Consider the following 19,649-nt stretch of genomic DNA (forward strand, 5'->3'; position numbering starts at 1 on the left):
GAGTTTGGTTTCCAGTTCACAGATGAGGGATCAAACGTTGAACTTGCCTGGCCTTTATAGATCTAACGTTGCATTCCACTGTATAACTGTCTAAAATTTTGAGTCCTAAATTTTGATTCTAAATAGATTTAGTTGTATGATCAAGGGAATAAATAAGACATGGAGTAGTAATTTTGAGAAATAGGACAATGAGTTCACAATGGATTAAACAAATTCACCTCTCTTTTTCTAGGATATCGTTCAGGGAATTGTGCCGTACCTGGGAACTTTCTTAACAGAATTTTCAGCACTGGATTCGGCTTTCCCGAATTACCATTCAGTAAGTCTCTCTTACAAGATTTGGATTCCTTATTTGCTGATGAGCGCTATTATTATGGTTTCATTGCAAGCTGCTTGTAGATGAGAATCAAAGCAATAAAAAAAATGAATGAGTTTGATTAATAATCCCAATCAGAATAATTTGATGCTTTGTGCTGTGAATCAAACAATTTGTAAACAAAGGAACATGCAAATCACTTTGCAGTTAATTGAATATGGGTTTAGTTTTTCAAAAGGTTGGATAAATTGCACATCATTTTTATTCTGTACAGGTAAATTGGTTACCTGGATGTCACTGCGTATTGAGCAGTTGAACAGCTGAGAATGTCTTCAGCTTGGTACTGACCTACTTGACTGGAGCAAAGGGCTCTATGTAGTGTCCAAGATATGACCTGGTGGTATGACAGATCATTTGTGATTGGCCTTTGACGATATACTAAAATGGAACCAAGTTTACAGAGCTTGTATTTCACTTCTGATCTTTTAAATTTCATGATCTTGTTGTACTGTTTGACCTTTGTACATTTGAATTAATTTTCTTTGTCCTTGTCTATCTCTTACAGAATGGCTTGATCAACTTTGACAAGAGACAAAAAGTTAGTACTGAAAATTGCACTGTACAAAATGTTTGGAATTGTATGAAAGGGGAAAAGCATGCTTTTCAATCTTGTGCTGCTTTATTTGCTTGATGGGGGTGTAGGGGGAGTCCCCAACAGCATCCTAAATGTATATGGTCACTAATAAATCCAATAAAGAATTAAGGAGATGCTTTGTTACTCAGAGCAGCCAGAATGCAGAAGCTGCTGCTACCAGGACTCGTTGAGAGGATGAGCACAGATGTATTTGAGAGAAAGTTAGATGTCAGAAAGGACACAGCGGCATATTTAGAGTTTGAAGCAAGGTGGGAGAGGTGTATAGATCAGCATGGAGCAGTTCAGTCAAATAGCCTGCTTTTGCGCTGCTAATGTGCTACAATTTACCTTTGAACAGTCACAGCCACGCACAGGATATGCTAGGCGTTATGTGAGTGAAGATGTTGTTCAATTAATCTCAGTGTCATGGAAGCTATTTCATTATTGAAGACACTGGATAAACAATCTCTCCATATTAGTATTTTCCTTTAGATGAGAGACATCATTTCGTCATGGGATGTCAGAAATTGAGGGAGTGCACCTGTTTGGATTCTCACTGACTGGGCAGTATGTTTTACTCCATATTTCTGAATTTGGTAATACCAAATTCTCAAACATCCCTGTTGTCATGGCTACTGTTGAGGGTATCATCAAATCCCTATAGTGTGGAAACAGGCCATGCAGCCCAACAAGTTCATAGGGCCACTCTGAAGAGGGTCCCACCCAGACCCATTCCCCATGTCTAACTCACTGAAGCTAAATATCCCTGGGCACTACGGGCAATTTAGCGTGGGCAATCCACCTAACATGCACATCTTTGGACCTTGGGAGGAAACCAGAGTACCCAGAGATAACCCACTCAGATTGTATTTTCATCTTGTACTGCAACATTCAGCAGGCAACCTGAGAATATGAATTTGAGAGGAATTTGACCTTATGGCAAACAATGAATTCTTGCTTACAGAGCTGTAACTTGAGGTCCCTATGAATAGAATAGGTTCCGATCAGAAGCAGCTGATGCTGAATTTGCCAAACTGGGCCATGTGATGTAAAATCAGCTGGGTGGCAAAATAGGCATCCAACGCTATGTGACTCCAATTCACCAGCTCGGAATGTAATCTGTCAAATGGCCCGCCATTTGTCGTGGCTGATGTGGATGTAGTGAAGTGTTTCTTTTCACTGACCTGTTGAAAACTGGCTGGCACTTTACAACTTGACAGTAACATGTTGTCAGAGTTTGACTGAGAAAGGTCTGCCCCTTTTTACATGTCAAATTGTGACAAGATTCAACCAAGAAGCCACTGTGGTTGAAAGAAAATAGTCCAGTAACTTCGAGCTGCTCATGGTCCATTCAATTTCATGGTGGTGCAACCTTGAAAAATTAACTCAACATTTTCACCGTCTGTCTTGGTATCAGTTACTATAGATCAGCCACTTATTTTGTACTTGGCAGACTTCCTTTTGCTTGGATGAATGATCTTTCATAACATTTCTTGTCTTCACCCTAAATCAGCTTATGGTTCTTAAGTGAATCATTTTTTAAAATAATCCATCTTTGAAGCACTGTTTTGGGAATTAGTGTCCTGAAACCATCCTGGATAATCTGTACAGAAATTTATCCTTGAAAAGTCACATTTGTGTCATTTATTTCCAAAGCAGAAATATTTTTGTGACATGATGTACTGTGCACTTTGAATAAAGTTATCGATGCTGTTCAAAATACCACAGACTAGGATTTAGCAGGAGCAATTATAGCAGTTTAAACTTGCCTTAACAGCTCATTATTTATTTGTGTTCTTTCAGGAATATGAAATAATTTTGGGTATCAAATCCCTGCAGTTTGCTTGCTCATCTTACACCCTTCGTCCAAACGAGAATTTTCTAGACTTGTTCTTTATGCAACAATACTTAAGTGAGGATAGCGAGTACGTAACTGGTATTGTAGGAGTGTGCAGGTAAAACAGTTAAGGGTTGTGTGTGAAATCTTCTCTCATTATAATTGCTGTTTAATGCTAGTGAGCTGCCAGATTGTTTACTGTCTTCCTTTTCCTTGGTTTCAAAGTTTTGACAATGAATTCTGACCGATGAGGATAAAGCCAGTTGCTCAATGAATCAATTCTGTTGTGTTGCATCAAAATGCGTTTCATTGGTATATAATAGTGCAGAGTATACTATCACTAAGCCAATGATTGCAGGAAAATGCAAAAAACTTGATGAGTGACCAATTTTAGCAACATGTCCAAGAGCTCCTATTGTGGGTGCACCTACAAATCCAGATGTAAATTGTACCAGTTTTGAGAAATGTTTCTTTTCCTTCCAATTTCTTTTCAAACACATAATCCTATTACTAACATAAAATTAACAATAACCCTACACAATTGGTCAGCATTTTAAAGTATCTTTCAATGGTTGCCTAAAAACATCATTCCCTCATCTCGAAATAGCCACAGTATATTTTTAATAATGCAACCAAAAATAATCTCCAACTGATAAACAAAACACTTTGCCATTCCTGGACCAGAGTTGATTAAGGAACCAGATTATAGATCACTGAAACTATTTTTTAGTTTTGACAGAGCAGGCTTTGTAATAATTACATTGTTTGAAAACAGTTTGCTTCTTCATAAATTGATGGGCAGAAGTTCTTATTTAAAATGTACCTGATGTAGCAATTTACATTCCTGCTTTGAAAATCAAAGCTCACTATTAAGCCCATCCTCAGGCTATGGATGACCATGTGCAGCAAGCACCTGGCATTATCGTCAGTTCCATCAGTGGCACAGTCAGTATTGGGCCAACTTCAAACATGGTATTTATTTATAACAGTAATTACAAAATGTTACCGAAATTCACTTTGCATGGATCATAAGTTATATTTAAAGTTCTTTTGGACCTCTCGGATAGTTTGGTTGATTTTCGGACGGTTTGTCTGAAAATATCAGCAACAGAAAGTCTGGTCAAGAGATATACTCCTCATTTTACTACCTCCGAGATGTGGCATGTGGTGTTTTAGTCACCTGAAGTGACTGATTCATGACTACCTTTCATTGCTTGACATTGTCTGTACATTCACATGACAGTGTGGATGAGGCCCAGAGAAACTCCTGTATAACTTTACAACCTATTGTATCACCTTCGGCACTGGAAGTTTGATTCTCATGTTTTCCAGTTAACTTTTTTCAAGCCCAGTCCTTGTTAATTTTTTCTGTACCTGCTGTAGAAGTTCGAGCATTTTGTTCAATTCCACGTGTTCTGCAAAAAGACTGAGGGGGTTATCGTCTTGGTAAAAAATTAAGCAAAGGAACCGCAGATGCTGGGAATCAAAAACACAAAGAGAAATTGCTGAAAACATTCAGCAGGTCTGGCAGCATCTGTGGAAAGAAAGCAGAGTTATCCTTCGGGTCTGGTGACATTTCTTCAGAACTCTTATTGTCTTGATCTGCTGTTCATAAAGCAGAAAAGATCGATGTGCCTACAGTGAGAACTTTTGTCGCTCATTACTCAAAGTAATGTTCAGTGTTCTCCTGCCTGAAAACACGTGCCTTTTGCAAACAAAATTATCATTCTGCAATTTCAAATCTATGTAAATGATTGATTTTGCCATAAATAATAAGAATATTGAACAAAAGCATCTGATTCTTTTTAAATGAATCTTGTCTGAAAATGTTTATTTGCCACCCTGCAGCTCCTCTGAACTCGAGAAACCGCCAAAGCCCAAAAAGAGTGTGTTTAAACGCCTCAGCTGGTAAGTATCCCATGTTAAGCACCGCAAATATCTCATTATTTCCTTTATTATTGGGATGAATGGACAGAAAGGTAATTACATCTGTTCCTTGACAAATAGAGACATTTGATGTGTGGTCATTATTGCTTCATTGGAGTGAGATTTTTAGTAACTGTTTGAGTAATTTGAGATGATGCAAGGAGTGGTGCTGTTATTCTCACCTTGTGCATGTGTCTCGTGTAGACTGATTGATAGAGATTCTTTGCTATGACCATGAGTGTAGAATGTGGACCTGTGATGAGCTTGGTATTGCCTAGCGATTCTCATTTGTCCAGAGAAGTTTCTGCACCATGGCTAAATTTCACCGGAATAAATTTGTTTATGAGAGACAAGTAAGCAAAAAAAGTGTTACAGTGAATTAAATTTGCATATTTGTGGGCCTGTATAATGAAAACTAGCAATGTTTAACAATTTTGAGTGAAAAATCAGATTTGTGTTCTACTTTGTGGGTCAGCAGGCAGCAGAAATATCTTCTGTTGAAAAATTATCAGACATGCTTCTCACATTTGAAGCTCCACCTCAAAATTACTGTCTCAATGGAGTCAAGTTCGGTCAAGGAGAAGCACACGAGATCTAGGCGTTCTTGTACATCAGTCAATGAAAGCAAGCGTGCAGGTACAGCAGGTAGTGAAGAAAGCTAATAGCATGCTGGCCTTCATAACAAGAGGAATTGAGTATAGGAGCAAAGAGGTCCTTCTGCAGCTGTACAGGGTCCTGGTGAGACTGCATCTGGAGTATTGTGTGCAGTTTTGGTCTCCCAATTTGAGGAAGGACATCCTTGCTATTGAGGGAGTGCAGCGTAGGTTCTCAAGGTCAATTCCCAGAATGGCGGGACTATCATATGTTGAAAGATTGGAGCGACTGGACTTGGAGACTTGAGTTTAGAAGGATGAGAGGGGATCTGATTGAGACGTATAAGATTATTAAGGGATTGGACACTGTGGAGGCAGGAAGCATGTTTCCGCTGATGGGTGAGTCCAGGACCAGACGACACAGTTTAAAAATGAGGGGAAGGCCATTTAGAACAGAGTTGAGGAAAAATGTCTTCACCCAGAGAGTGGTGGATATATGGAATGCTCTTCCCCAGAAGGCAGTGGAGGCCAACTCTCTGGATGCTTTCAAGAAAGAGATAAACAGAGCTCTTAAAGATAGTGGAATCAAGGGTTATGGGGATAAGGCAGGAACAGGATACTGATTGTGGATGATCAGCCATGATCATAATGAATGGTGGTGCTGGCTCGAAGGGCCGAATGGCCTACTCCAGCACCTATTGTCTATTGTCTATAAAACTCAAATCTCTTTCCATGTAGGTGACATGAAAGTATGTGTTTGTGTTGTTGTGCATACATGTGTAAAGACTCCAAAGTTATTGTTTTTGATAATTTTCCTGAGTTGGGGATATTATTTTATATTTCTGTTCAATAGGTAAGGACTGACCGGAACTCAGCAAAGTCAGATTTTCCACCACCTACCCGTGTAGAGTTTCAGAGAAGCAAAACCATGCCTTGTTGCTGTGTTGTGCCTTGCAGTGATCTGGACTGTGACATGTGACTATTGTTATATAGAAACCAAGAAAGAGAAGGGAAACACTTATTCACTTCCTAGGATATCTTCTCTTTACATGAGTGTGGATGTTACATGGATGTGATTTAGGCTTCCGTGGCTTAATTGTGATTCTCGAAGTGCAGGCAATCAACGTTGCAGCATTAGTGTGCAATCTCACATTTCAGCAGCCATCTGCTCTTGCTCCCTGCACTATTTAATGCCTAATATACCAACAATCGGGATTTTCAGTGTAGGAATTTTTTTGTCATTGCATCTGCTGTACTTCTTTTGGGAGTTTTGGAAAATTTTCGATGTTAATTATGCAATATAAATGCAAATTGCTGAATAGAAATCCTAACGTTTGCAGTACCAATATACTGAAGGCCAAATTCAGAGTTCACTGTCCTACCTTACAAAGTGTTGTATACAGTTTTCTATCAATTATCAATGGTGTTACTTTGTTTTACGTTTTATTTTTAATAAACTGCAGCTTTCAGGATGAAATTACATACACATTAGCATGTGGCCAGGTTGGGGGAAATTTTCCACCCTGTGGGTATTCAAATCCACATTTTGCCTTTCATGAGATTGAAGTTGATAGCAGGTTGAACAAACACTGCAAAAAGCCCAGATTCTTGTGCCATTGGAATATGCAAACATTGTAACCTATTCATATACTCCCTAACTATTAGACAATGTAACGGTGTTCAATACTAGTAATGCGAGCTCTTGGTATGAGTGTGCCACTATTAATTTCTCACAGGTCAAATGTGGCGCGCATCAAACTCCTGGTACTCTCATCATCAATATACCTTCATTCTAGTTTAATTTTTTTAAACAGTTTCTCTAGAATGCAATGACATTTTCATGTTTGTTGTGTCCCCTTTCCCTTGTGCAGCCTGTTTTCAAAGAGAGGTGTTAAAATACACAACACTCAAACTAAAAGCTCTGAGCAGCGAGCATCCCTTCAGAATGAGGATTCAGACGACAGCATTACCGCAGCCAGCATTTTATCAGATTCCAGCCACTTGGAAATGGAAGAGCCGAGCACTTCGCAAAAAGCGCCGGAAAAGGTGAGACAGTGAGGCACTCATCACGTAAAATATGTTGTTCTTGGAGACTCTGGTTTGTCTAATAATGTCCAGACAGTTTTTTTCTTCTTTCTTTCCTTCCTTTCTTCTGCCTTCCTGCCGTCTTATTATCCTGACTACACTTTGGCAGTCAAGAGGATACAAGGGTACTCAGTGATACCGTCCCAGCCACTGGAGCTGGATGGCTGCCTAGCCAATCTCCTTCGCCTTTCTTTTAAGAGCTATTAGCCGAATAGCCATTTTGATGTTTCAGCCAGACTGAAATCCTTAAAGTGAATGCCGTTCCACCAAGCATCTTCATACCTGGCTGCTGCCAGCAATTTTCCGTCCCAAGTCCCACTTGCCAAAGTTGGGTTACTTGCTTTCAGAACGAAGGCAAGACAGCTGTGCAATTCCCAGCCAAATTCAACCTTTGTGCTGGTTACTGAAGCATTTGATTCCAGAAAAGGTGTTATTCGCTCACGAAGTGAGAGCTGATTTTATTTGTTTTTTTTGAGTTGTGCTGTTGGCTTTGTTTTGCTTAGATATTTTATATGATTTTATACTAATAGCCAAAATATTTCATCTTTAATTTTTCACAGCATGTTTAATTTCTACACAGTAAATTTTAGTGCATGGGGTACATCTGTCGCAGCTTGAAGCGCACTGCCCACAAAAACAGTATTTAGAGTATGTTGGATAGGTCTTGATCCAGCAATTGCAACAAAGTAATGCAGCTCTCTGCATGGAGTCCTCGTGACTGCACGTTTTCTTTTTCTTCAATATTTGGGCTTTGAGCTGTTGATTAGTGCGTTCTGTGCTGAAGACCATTGTATCTTGGGAGATTATCAAAGTTGTGTTATGGTTATTGTTTACAGAATATGTCTAGGACTTGTCCCAGGGATATTTTCATAATGTATTCCCCTAAGAATTGGGCTAAGTATTATTAGGTCACATTTAGGTGTTTTGGAGTGGTATTTCTTTGTTTCAAAATACCCTCTTCCTTTTTATGGATTCTCCTGTTTAGTGTTGTGACTCCCTGTATGTTAATCATAAACTGAGAGCTGCAGTGACTTGGATGATTTCATTCTGGTTTCTTTAGTTCTCTGCTGTATGTGGTTTGCTGCTGCTGTCTGTCTTTCTTTCTGCCAGTGGTGCTGTGCCGCACACATTCTGACCTGCACAATGCACTGGTTGGCCCATTCGCAGTCACCTGCAATTCATAAATGTGTTTTAACTTCAAACAGTATAGTTGTATTCAAGATTTCTGTGCGTAGCAGGGTGAAGTGGGCAAATAAATATTTATGTAAGCATGTTCACATACTGAGTGCAAACTGAAACCCCAAAGGTTTATCTGACAAACTTAGAATTGAAGCACCAGTTTACATGGTCAAGTGAAATGACCACAATGTTATTATGCTGAAGGAAACTAATTAGTAATTTATGGGCATGCTAAGTACTGAATTGTTGATGTTGACTGAACAGCTAGTAAACACAAGCGGGAGTATAATTCCTCAGAAGTGATCTTTACTGGTAGAGGAAAGAACTGCAAGTTAAATATTTCACAAGACAGCAACGACCAAGAATTCATGTACAACATAATGTTCTTGCAATTAAGCTGTCCTGAGCAGAATGCCTTCACCTTTATGGGCAGCAGGACAGCATATTTTGTGTAATAATAAATATAACTGGAAAGGGGGAAGTATCTAATATGCAACAATTGACAAACGTTTTCTTAAACAAAATAATTATTCCACAGCCATTAAGATCCGTGGATACTGCCTCCTCTGGAGGTTTATCCAACAGTGGTGCATCAGCAAAATCAAATTATGACAAAGCCAAGTCTCGTAGGCGTGCAGGTTTGGGCAGCTGCTGGTGTGCAACACGTCGGAGGGACAACCGCCAGAATGAGAAAAGCTGCCTCATCCGAGTCAGATTAGAGGAGGACAGAGCACAAGAATTCAAAACTATTTTGGTAAGTCCCTGGACTGGTTGCTCTCGTCATGCTCGGTCCAAATAATTGCCATTGCTCCCTGCCAGTATCGCAAGAGGAATTTTTATCCCAATTATTTGTTGCGATGCAGTCATATTCAGTGTGTATTTTCCACATTGCTGAAGCCTTTTTTGCTCTATGAGAGTGCTTTGACCATCATTTTGATCCTGTTTTGTAATGCAGTAGCAATGTTTAGGTTTTAGGCCTGAACACATTTTCCTTGCATTTCTCCTTTAAGTGTACATGGCAAGGTGCAGCGCTCTGTTGCCCCATTTTGGGGACTGGCTGATAACTATTGAAGAGGAAATATCACAAATTAACACGCACCATTAACTGTACAATAAATCAGCAAGGAGGTACCAGATCTTCAGTTAGCTGACCACAGGCACTTTGGTCCATCTGTAAGCCAATCGAGTAATACTAACAGAGATATTGAATATTTCTTTCCTGGCTTTGGCTCATGTGAAATTTAAAAGGCTGGTGCATGGAAGAAAGCACATCAAAAATGGGTTGGAGAAGAACATAGAACATTACAGCACAGTACAGGCACTTCGGCCTTCGATGTTGTGCCGACCTGTCATACCAATCTGAAGCCAATCTAACCTACACTATTCCATGTACGTCCATATGCTTGTCCAATGACGACTTAAATGTACCTAAAGTTGGTGAATCTACTACCGTTGCAGGCAAAGCGTTCCAATAGCAAGAGTGCAATCCAAAACAGAATAATTGCCTATTGGCTAGTTCAGGGAAGTCGAAGGAATATTGGCCAAATTAGAAGGCACATAGGTTGTTTTGTTTGATCATGCATTTTCCTTGACAGGATCAGTCGTACTCTGATTGTGCCTCCACAGAGGTCAGTGTGATGTGTGGAAATTGCTTCTAGTGTTTAAATATTGTTAACAAACAGCGCCTCTTTACTCTGGTGAAGAGAACATTTGTTAGCTTGTCAGTGAGTTGGAGATGGGGCAGAACCAGCCTAAGATCTGAGGCAGAATTTGGATAAGCAAATGGCAAACAGCTTGTTTAGATTGAACATCTATGAAACACAGAAAACAAAATTCTCAACCAAAATGACGAAAATGTCTCCTGATGAATGTGCAACAAATTGTTGCCAACTAATACAGTCATGAGAGGCCAACTAGAAAATCGTGGAATGTTATCACAAAGCAAAACAAAAACTTGAGTTATTGTGTCTGTGTTAAATCTCAGTGAGAAGTAGCCTAATTCGCCACCCATCTCCCCCACCACAACCACCATTGCCCTTTTTAGCCCTGCCCTGCAAATTTTGCTCCATGCAATTATTCAGTTGTCTTTAGAAAGTTATTTAATCTGCTTTAACCACCTATTCGTACATTGCGGTTTGGAAAAAGCAGGATTCTTTTTTGTTTTTGCTTTTTCTCCCCACCAATGACCTTAGATTTTGACCTTGGTACATAGTGTCAGAAGGACCAGTAAACAGTTTCCCTCATTTACTTTAGTTAGCCTGAGCAAATGACTGTTCTTCATGATTCTATGTTCTAATCCTTACCCAATTTTGAGTCTATACCGCCACTGCCCATTTCATTCCACAGGCTTCAATTTTGCTTGCACACTTGTGTGGCACTTCTTCGAACATAATTTAGAAAATCCAATTTATCACCAATGAATCACTAAAATTAGTGATTAATCATTTAAAGTCTGAGCATACAGAGTGGAAAAGGTATTGGTTATTCAAAAAAGATCACTTTTGGGGATGTTAGTTAATGTAAAATAACAAGGTGTCGAGCTGGATGAACAGAGCAGGCCAAGCAGCATCAGAGGAGCAGGAAGGCTGACGTTTCGGGCCTAGACCCTTCCTTAGAAAGATAATGTAGTTCATCTAATCTCTAGTTGTGTAATATTTGACTCTACCACTTATAGAATTGTCGAGACGTACCGAACAAAATATCCCCCCAAACCTTTCCTATTTATGTACTTATTCAAATGTCTTTTAAACATTGTAATTGTGTCTACATCTGCCACTTGCTCAGGAATTTAATTCCACTACATTTTTTGGATTTTTCAGATTTGCTATCCATTAATATATTTAATATGATCTTTGCTTTTGACTGGGTGGCAAAAGTAGTTTTTTTAGCCATGAACTATAGCAAAATTAAAGTAGAATTAAGTGTGAGTTTACTCAACCAGAAAACATTGCAGTTCTCCAGAAGAAACAGAAAATTTACTGGTGCATTTCATCTTCCAGGTCATTGCTCAAACTTGAGCTGAGAAAAGCATTCTCCAAATATAACAGAGAATTAAACAAAAGCAGACAATTGCCCAAAAAACTGGTCTTCTCAATATCCTGCCTATCAAATATTATTCCTGTACAGTCACATTATGATTAAATATTTGCACTGTCTTCAAATCACAAATTGCTAACTGTTTCAAACTGTTAAAGCAATTTTATGAATAATTTATATGAATAAGCATAACATTAGGAAATGTCAGACTTCACAAACAACATTGAGCCATTTGCTGTAATGACAATAAATGTTAAAAGCAGGCAAATTGTATGGGGGTAACAAAGTGGGAAGCTGGATGAACACAGCAGGCCAAGCAGCAGAGCATCTCAGGAGCACACAGTCTGGCCTTTCAGGCCTAGACCCTTTTCTGATGAAGGGTCTAGGCCTGAAACATCAGCTTTTGTGCTCCAAAGATGCTTCTTGACCTGCTGTGTTCATCCAGCTCCACACTTTGTTATCTTGGATTCTCCAGCATCTGCAGTTCCCATTATCTCTGATACAATTTTAACCTCATTGTGAAGCCTCTTCCAGGGATACCTAACCTGAAGAAGTTACCCTCCTCTCTCCGGAAAAACCTCAGTGGATCTTTCTCCCACTGCAACTCTCTTGTAATCTCTTCAGCCTTGAAACAAAGCTTTTCTGTTGAAGGATCTGTGCCCGAAACATCAGCTTTTGTGCTCCTGAGATGCTGCTTGGCCTGCTGTGTTCATCCAGCTCCACATTTTGTTATCTTGGACTCTCCAGCATCTGCAGTTCCCATTATGTCAAATGGTATGGGGGTTTTGGGTGGGAGGGGATGGAAGTGGATTATTTAAATTATGAATTTCGTCATTAGTTACTTGTTTCAAACTGTGTGTATAGGTAAACTTGATCACTGGGCTCTGTTTCCATTCAAATTCCAACCTTTACTGTTCACAGTAACTGTGTTATGGAGCATCGAATGCAGATTTTACAATAACTGTCCTACCAGATATTATTTCATTAATGTAACTTTTACAGCTTACAGTGTAATGTCCCAATTAGTTTTCTGGGTGAAAGCAGCAATATTTATAAGCCCTTTGGAAATTGAGGCATTATATATTTCATTTGGTGTGTGTGTCTAATGCATTAATGAAAAGTGAATGTTGTTTTAATTAGGTGACTAATCAAGATCGTGTATCTGAAGTTCTCAACAAAGCCATCACCGCGCTCAAATTTGAACCCGAGCGTCCTCAGCAATTTGCTCTAGCACAGATCATTGAATCAAATAAAGGTGAGCAGTGGAAATTGCTTCAATTTAAGTTAAATCTATTTCTGAACAGCATAACAACTGCAAGGGAATTGATATTTTCTTTTGATTTCACCAAAAAGCTGCAGATATCTAAATTTGTATCATTGAACATACCCAAGCATGTTCAGCAGGATTCAACTCTGAGGAATGTAAAGCCAATAAACAACTAATACCTGCACCTAATAAAAGCAAATTATTTCATCAGATTGCCCTAAAGCCAAATCAGAACAAAGAACCACAAATGCTGGAAATCAGAAACTGCTGGAAAAGAACAGCAGCAGTAGCAGCACTTGTAGAGAGAAGTCAGGGGTAGTGTTTAGAGTCCAGTAGCCCTTTTGTAAAACTACCTAAAGCCATATTGAGTGAAGGATGTACATCGGGATTTGGGTGTGGCATTAAATCCTGAATTATTCGCATTGTTAGCACATTGTTCTGCTTTGTTCATTCTTATTTTAACTGGTTATTCCAAAATAAATGTTTCCTGTTGCTGAAATTAATCTGTTCTTCCCCTCTTTTTGGCCCGTGGCTGAGAGACCAGAAACATGGTTGGGGTCACTGCTGTCAAGTTGCAAATCTGTCGCAACCCTCCCCCAACCATTTCCTGGTGAAAAGTAGAAACGAGGTCTCATGGGTTTAATTCTGCTGTGGTGTAAAACTTGCCATCCAGGCTGTGTTAAGCAGAATGCCTTATGAAAATGAAAGGTCCCAATGCCTTTGCAGCATGCTATCCCTGTCAGATTTCACAGAAAAGAAAAATCAGTTCCCTGGACGTAAGTCTCACTGACAAAGCTGGAATTTATTCTGCATCCATCATAGCCCTCAGAAAATGGCCATTCACTGGATCACTAACTCGTGTTTGATTTAGGTGCCCTCAGTGGTGTTAGTTTCATGATTCCAACACAATGCTGAAGGAGAGGATAGCTTTTCTCAGTGTTTTCGCATTGATCACACTGCACCTTTTTGTGTTTGATGCTGGTATCAGCAGAAGTGACCATGTAGCTGCTGGGTCATTCGTGAATCAATTGGGGTTTTGCGTTGTTCTGTAGTAAGGAAAATCTGACATCTTTACCTGGGCTACTGTATGCTGACTCTTCACAGCCTCATATGTGGCCTAATAAAGCCACTCAATTGTACAAACTGTCATGAAGAAGGCATGTGCCATCGGACAGTGAGAGGTTTGAAATGGATTTTAGTCTTGACCAACAATGCTCATCCTGAGAATGGGTCTCAGATATAATGGTTTTCAGTTATTGAGTTTACCTAATTTGGTATAACTCCAAGATTTTCTCTTGTGTTTTGTAATACGTTCTGAATCCTTGCAGTACATTTGTTCTGTTCCTCCCAGCCATTGATATTTCCGTATCCAGGAAGCAGTTGGACCTGTGCACAATTAATATGATGAAAACACGTGTGAATAATAATGTGCTTTCCCTCTGCTTTTTCAGTGCTCATACTTCCGGCCGATGCCATCCTGTATTATGCAATGAACAAGAAAGTGAATCATGACTTCATCCTGAGATTCACTGAAAGAAGATCTTCATGTCTATGCAAGTTTTAGCTGTAAGGAACATAATGTTTCATGGGACTCTGTTGGATCTAAAATCTCTGCTCAGTACCAAAAACCCTGCAATATATGAATAAATTACTTTGGCAGTGTTCTACTTTAAATTATTGGACAATTTGGAGAGAGTGACTTGACTTCAGACAATTGCTTAACATTAACTTTTGAGTCCAGTGCTTGTTTGTCCTTTTCAAACATCTTGCACATCAGCTATTTTTTCTGGAATGCTGGAGAATTGAACCCTGCCACCGGTCTTCTATGAACATCACAGTCATGTATCAATTGGTTGGATGAGAAAAAGAATCGTTTACGTATCAATCTTGTTGACCAATTGTGATTGAATTTGCTTGGGTTCCTCAATGGTTGTTTGGTTAAAAAGCAAACCAGCCATTTGTTCAGCCAATGGCAGGATGATGAATACTTCAACTGAAGTGTTTGGTTTGGCCTTTAAACTCTTCAGCACTCCATTCCTGCCTTCAATATTTTTATTTCTCCAGTGGTTTAAACTAATTTGGACAGAATGCCATTGACATGCCTTCAACAAAGGGTAACTACCAGAAATAATAGAGTTGTTTATTACTGCCAGTCATATTGCACTTGTTTGAGACCTTAACTGTTTTTACTTAATGTTCAATTTTACAACAATTTAACATAAAATTATTGTGTCATAGTGGGACATATGAGTGAGACTGTGTGAGTGAGAGTCAGAGTAAGCGATGTGTGAGTGAGACTGTGAGTGTGTGTAAGAGTGAGACTGTGAAGTTAGAGTAAGACTGTACGTGTGAGTGAGACTGAATGACAGTCAGTGTGAGACTGTGTGAGTGATACTGAGAGTTTCTGTGTGAGTGGGTGTGAGAGAGTGGGACTGTATGAAGTCAGAGTGAGACTGTGAGTGAGAGCATGTGTGCGAGTGAGACTGTGAGAGAGAGAGTCAGAGTTAGATTGAGAGAGAGAGAGAGAGACTAGGGATTTGTATGTGAATGAAACCGTGCATTTGTGAGAGTGAGACCATATGTGTGACTAAGAACATGTGTGAGTGAGAGAGTCTGAGTGGGACTGTGTGTGAGTGGGTCTGTGGGTGAGTGAGTGAGTCTGTGTGTCAGTGAGTCAGAGTGAGACTGAGAGAGAGAGAGTAGGAATTTGTATGTGAATGAGACCATGCATTTGTGAGAGTGAAAACATGTGTGTGACTAAGAACATGTGTGTGAGTGAAAGAGTCTGAGTGGGCCCGTGTGTGAGTGGGCCCGTGTGTGAGTGGGCCCGTGTGTGAGTGAGTCAGAGTGAGACTGAGAGAGAAAGAGTAGGAATTTGTATGTGAATGAGACCGTGCATTTGTGAGAGTGAGGCCATGTGTGTGAATAAGAATGTGTGTGTGAGAGAGTCTGAGAGAGACTGTGTGTGAGTGAGACTGTGTTAGTGAGACTGCGAGTGATCCGATGTGAGTGTGACTGTGAGTGAGAGTTTGAGTGACACAGTGAGATTAATTGAGAATGTATGATTGAGTGTGAGACTGAATATTAGTCAGACTGAATAAGATTGTGTGAGAATGTATGAGTGAGAGAGCATGTGTAATTGAGTGAGTTTGAACAAGACCATGTGTGATTGAGACTGTGAACTCAGAGTGAGATTGTGTATGAGTGAGACTGTGTGAGTGTGAGAGGCAAGGTGTGTGAGAGTGAAATCGTGGGAAGTCAGAGTGATACTGTGTGTTTGAACCTCCAAGTAAGACCGTGTGAGGGTGAGACTGTGTGCGAGTGAGTCTATGTACGGGTGAGACTGCATGCGAGTGAGACAGCGTTATGAGTGAGACTGTGTGTGTGAGACTATGTACGGGTGAGACTGCGTGCGAGTGAGACTGTGCGCAGGTGAGACTCTGTGTGAGTGAGTCTCTGTGTGGGTGAGACTGTGCACTCAAATGAGACTGGCTAAGAGTGTCAGAGACAGCCTGTGTGAGTGAGACTGAGTTGGTGCGTGAGAGTCAAAATTGGGCATGTGTGTTATTGAGCCTGAGTTTGTGCATGTGACACAATGTGAGTGTCTGTGTGGGAGGGAGTCAAATTACATGTGTGAGACTGTGTGAAGTGAGAATGAGACTGTATGTGTGAGACTGAGACCATGTGTGTGAGTGAAAAAGTCAGAGTGAGACTGTGTATGCGTGTGACTGAAGCTGCAAAGTCAGCGTGATACTGTATGAGTGAGAGCGTGTGAGATTAGATTGGATTCCCTACAGTGTGGAAACAGGACCTTTGACCCCACAAGTCCACACTGCCCCTTGAAGCATCCCACCCAGACCCATCCCCCTACAACCCACACACTCCCAAACACTACGGGCAATTTAGCGTGGCCGATCCACCTCACCTGCACATCTTTGGACTGTGGGAGGAAACCGGAGCACCCAGAGGAAACCCACGCAGACACGGGAAGAATGTACAAACTCCACACAGACACTCACCGGAGGCTGGAATCGAACCCGGGTCCCTGGCGCTGTGAGGCTGCAGTGCTAAACACTGAGACACCATGCCACCCTTGAGATTGTGCTTGTGATACTGTGTGAGACTGAGTGTGAATGAGACTGTTTGAGAGTGTGAGGGAAGGGAGTCAGTCCATGTGTGTGAATGAGTCCATACTTGTGAGTGAAACTGAGTGTGAGTGAGGCTGCGTGAAGTGTGAGTCAGACTGACTGAGTGTGTGTGTGAGCGACTATAACAGGCTGAGTGAGAAATTGTGTGTGTAAGTGTGAGACTGCGAATGAAACTGTCAGAGTGTAAGAGTGAGGGAGTGTGTGTATGAGAGGATATATGAGAGTAAAGTGCAAGCCATCTCAGGGGAAAAAAAAACTAACAAACTAACCATTTATCCAGACCATTAGGTGGGATGATGAGTACTTCAGCTGGTTTGTTTGGCTCGGCCTTTAAAGTCTCCAGCCAACCTTTTGTTTCCAGAGGCTTTAACTAATTCTGCATTAAAAACCCATTGATGTTTTTTAACTCACTGCAACTGCAAGAAATAACAGCACTGTTTATTATTGCCAGTGGTATTGCACTTGTTTGAGACTTTAATTAATGCTCAGCTTTATAATGAATTTATTTTGAATGGTTATATTGTGAGATGTGCGTGCGTGTGTAAGAGAATATATATTTGTAAAGTGCAAACCATTTTGGGGATAAAAGGTATTTAAAAGATGTACAGGGGACCAGATCACCTCAGACATGAATACTGTAAGACACTTGTTGTTCCTAGTTTATCTGCTCATGTTCCATTACTCAGACCTGTCATTGTTTCAAGTGGGTCTCATTGGTTAACAGCCAATTTGAAACTCATTCATTGACCTTTTCATCTTCATGCAATCACATCTCACGTGCAGGACAGCGTTGGTTATGTATATTCACTTTTCAAATGGATCCAAAACAAAAATCCATTCAAAGTAGCAAAATATCAGGAATTTTTAACAGTATTTGAGTCTCTGTCAAATTCACATTTGCACGATGTATAAATTAACACCAGGAACAACAAGCACTTTAACATTTCTGGTATTCCTTTCTTCCACAGGCAATGTTCGAGCCTCCTTCCCAATGTGAATCAATGAGCTCTGGTGAGGAAGGGCTTTAGAGAGCTCACCGCCCTGATTTTTGAGAGGTCATATGTATTTTATTTCCTTCTCCTCCTGTAAATCGCTTGGTGCTCGACATAGGATTCACTAATTAGACATTTACACATAACCACTTTAAAATTAAAATGGTTCACCATCGAGGCTATGCCAACAATACCAGCCACAGGTAGAAGAGAAAATCATCTGAGTTCTTTGTCTAAGTTTGTTTCTAAAAATAGTGTTCAGTAAATGTTTTCAATGTTCTTACATTTGTTTTAAATTAAAAAACTTAAATTGCAATCTTTTGTTTCATTCTTTTGAAGTAGAAGACAAATTCTAGGCTGAGGGAGTATACTTCATCTCTAATTAGTGCTGCTTCACTAAATATAACCTCCTATCAGCAATTTGTGTTGAGAGCTCACCTCCACGAACCATGTATCTGGGGCAATTGATAGTCATAATCCTAGAGAGCAAGGCAGGTACCTTGGCATCACACAGGAAATCTCTATTGGGGGGGCAGCTGATGGACAAACTGGTTGAACAAATAATGGCTCTGCCAGGATTGGAACAGTTTGTTTGCAATACGTGGGAAAGGTGCCTCCATTAAAAATGGCCTCTGACATCCGTCTACTCACTTGCATCACTGACCCCATGCCATTTGTAAAATGCAAGCCTCAGTGCAAAGGCCACATTGGTCTTGATGCACTTTCAAAGAATTTCTGTGCAAGACTGTTGAATAATGGTGTTTGCAGTGACTGTCACATCAGCGCTGTGGGGCAACTCGTGCTGGCACAAGCATTGGTGGGACAGATAAAAGAGTTAGCTCCAGGAATAGTGGCTGTACTGTTGTAGTTTTCCTCATCTTTGGATTCTGGGGAAGTATCTGGAAAACTGCCAATGTGACACCCCTATTCAAAAAGAGAGGGAGGCAAAAGGCAGGTAACTTTAGGCCAAACATTTAATGTTGAAAAGGTGTTGGGATCAATCATTAAGGAAATAATAACAGTGCATTTGGAAAGCAATAATCTAATTAAACAGAGTCATCATGACTCCATGAAAGAGAAATCATGTCTGACTATTAGTTTTTTGAAGAATGCTGAACCAGAGCAGTTAGGGGGGAACCAGTACATGTGTTATATTTGGAATTCGAGCAGGCGTTCATCAAGGTACCTCACAAAAGGTTAAGCCTTACAGTAAAAACCATGGTGTTGGAGGTGATAAGTTGACATGGATGGAGAATTGGCTAACAGCCAGGAAGCAGTGAGCAGGGATTAGAGGTTCTTTTCCAACTTGGTGACCTGCGACCAGTGGAGTTTCACAGGGATCAGTACTGGGACGGCAACTGTTTACAACAAATATAAATAACTTGGGGTAATGAAGTGTAAGTACCTGGGCCGAATTTGCAGAAAATGTAAAAAAAAAAGTAGAAAAGTGGGTTGTGAGAGATGTACACACATTTCACATTGAAATATTGATATCTGAATAGACAAAAAGCAAATGCAGTATAATGTGGGAAAATGCAAAGTTGTTAATTTTGGAAGGAAGAACAAAAGAGTTGTTTTATTCAAATGGAGAAAAAAAAGCAGAAATCTGCAATAAAGGCAGTTGAGGTCCTTGTGC

The 19,649-nt window shown here is 40.2% G+C and overlaps 1 protein-coding gene across 2 annotated transcripts; it reads left to right on the forward strand.

Annotated features, from left to right (window-relative positions):
* Window positions 1-2,690: 2,690 nt before the first annotated feature.
* On the forward strand, window positions 2,691-18,329 carry LOC132209876 (ral guanine nucleotide dissociation stimulator-like 1). 2 transcript variants are annotated; one of them, XR_009446014.1, is made up of 7 exons: window positions 2,691-2,905; window positions 4,636-4,695; window positions 7,178-7,352; window positions 9,109-9,324; window positions 12,747-12,861; window positions 14,325-14,987; window positions 17,990-18,329. XR_009446014.1 is itself a non-coding variant. In XM_059647702.1 (7 exons), the coding sequence occupies exons 1-6, from the start codon at window positions 2,847-2,849 to the stop codon at window positions 14,435-14,437; spliced, it is 738 nt and encodes a 245-aa protein (XP_059503685.1). In that variant the 5' UTR covers window positions 2,691-2,846; the 3' UTR covers window positions 14,438-14,439; window positions 17,990-18,329. The 2 variants fall into 2 exon arrangements, 1 of the variants encoding a protein (XP_059503685.1); XM_059647702.1 differs by having other exon boundaries at window positions 14,325-14,439.
* The last annotated feature ends 1,320 nt before the right edge of the window (window positions 18,330-19,649 follow it).

Source organism: Stegostoma tigrinum, chromosome 8 (assembly GCF_030684315.1).
Source record: "Stegostoma tigrinum isolate sSteTig4 chromosome 8, sSteTig4.hap1, whole genome shotgun sequence".
Classification (NCBI taxonomy): Eukaryota; Metazoa; Chordata; class Chondrichthyes; order Orectolobiformes; family Stegostomatidae; genus Stegostoma; species Stegostoma tigrinum.

What these genes read in the sequence shown, in the direction of transcription:
- LOC132209876 (XM_059647702.1), top strand. Translation starts at nt 2,847, where the DNA reads ATGCAACAATACTTAAGTGAGGATAGCGAGTACGTAACTGGTATTGTA. An exon ending in GTGTTTAAACGCCTCAGCTG is followed by an intron (nt 4,696 to 7,177) that starts GTAAGTATCCCA and finishes TCCCTTGTGCAG; the next exon opens with CCTGTTTTCAAAGAGAGGTG. An exon ending in GATCATTGAATCAAATAAAG is followed by an intron (nt 12,862 to 14,324) that starts GTGAGCAGTGGA and finishes CTGCTTTTTCAG; the next exon opens with TGCTCATACTTCCGGCCGAT.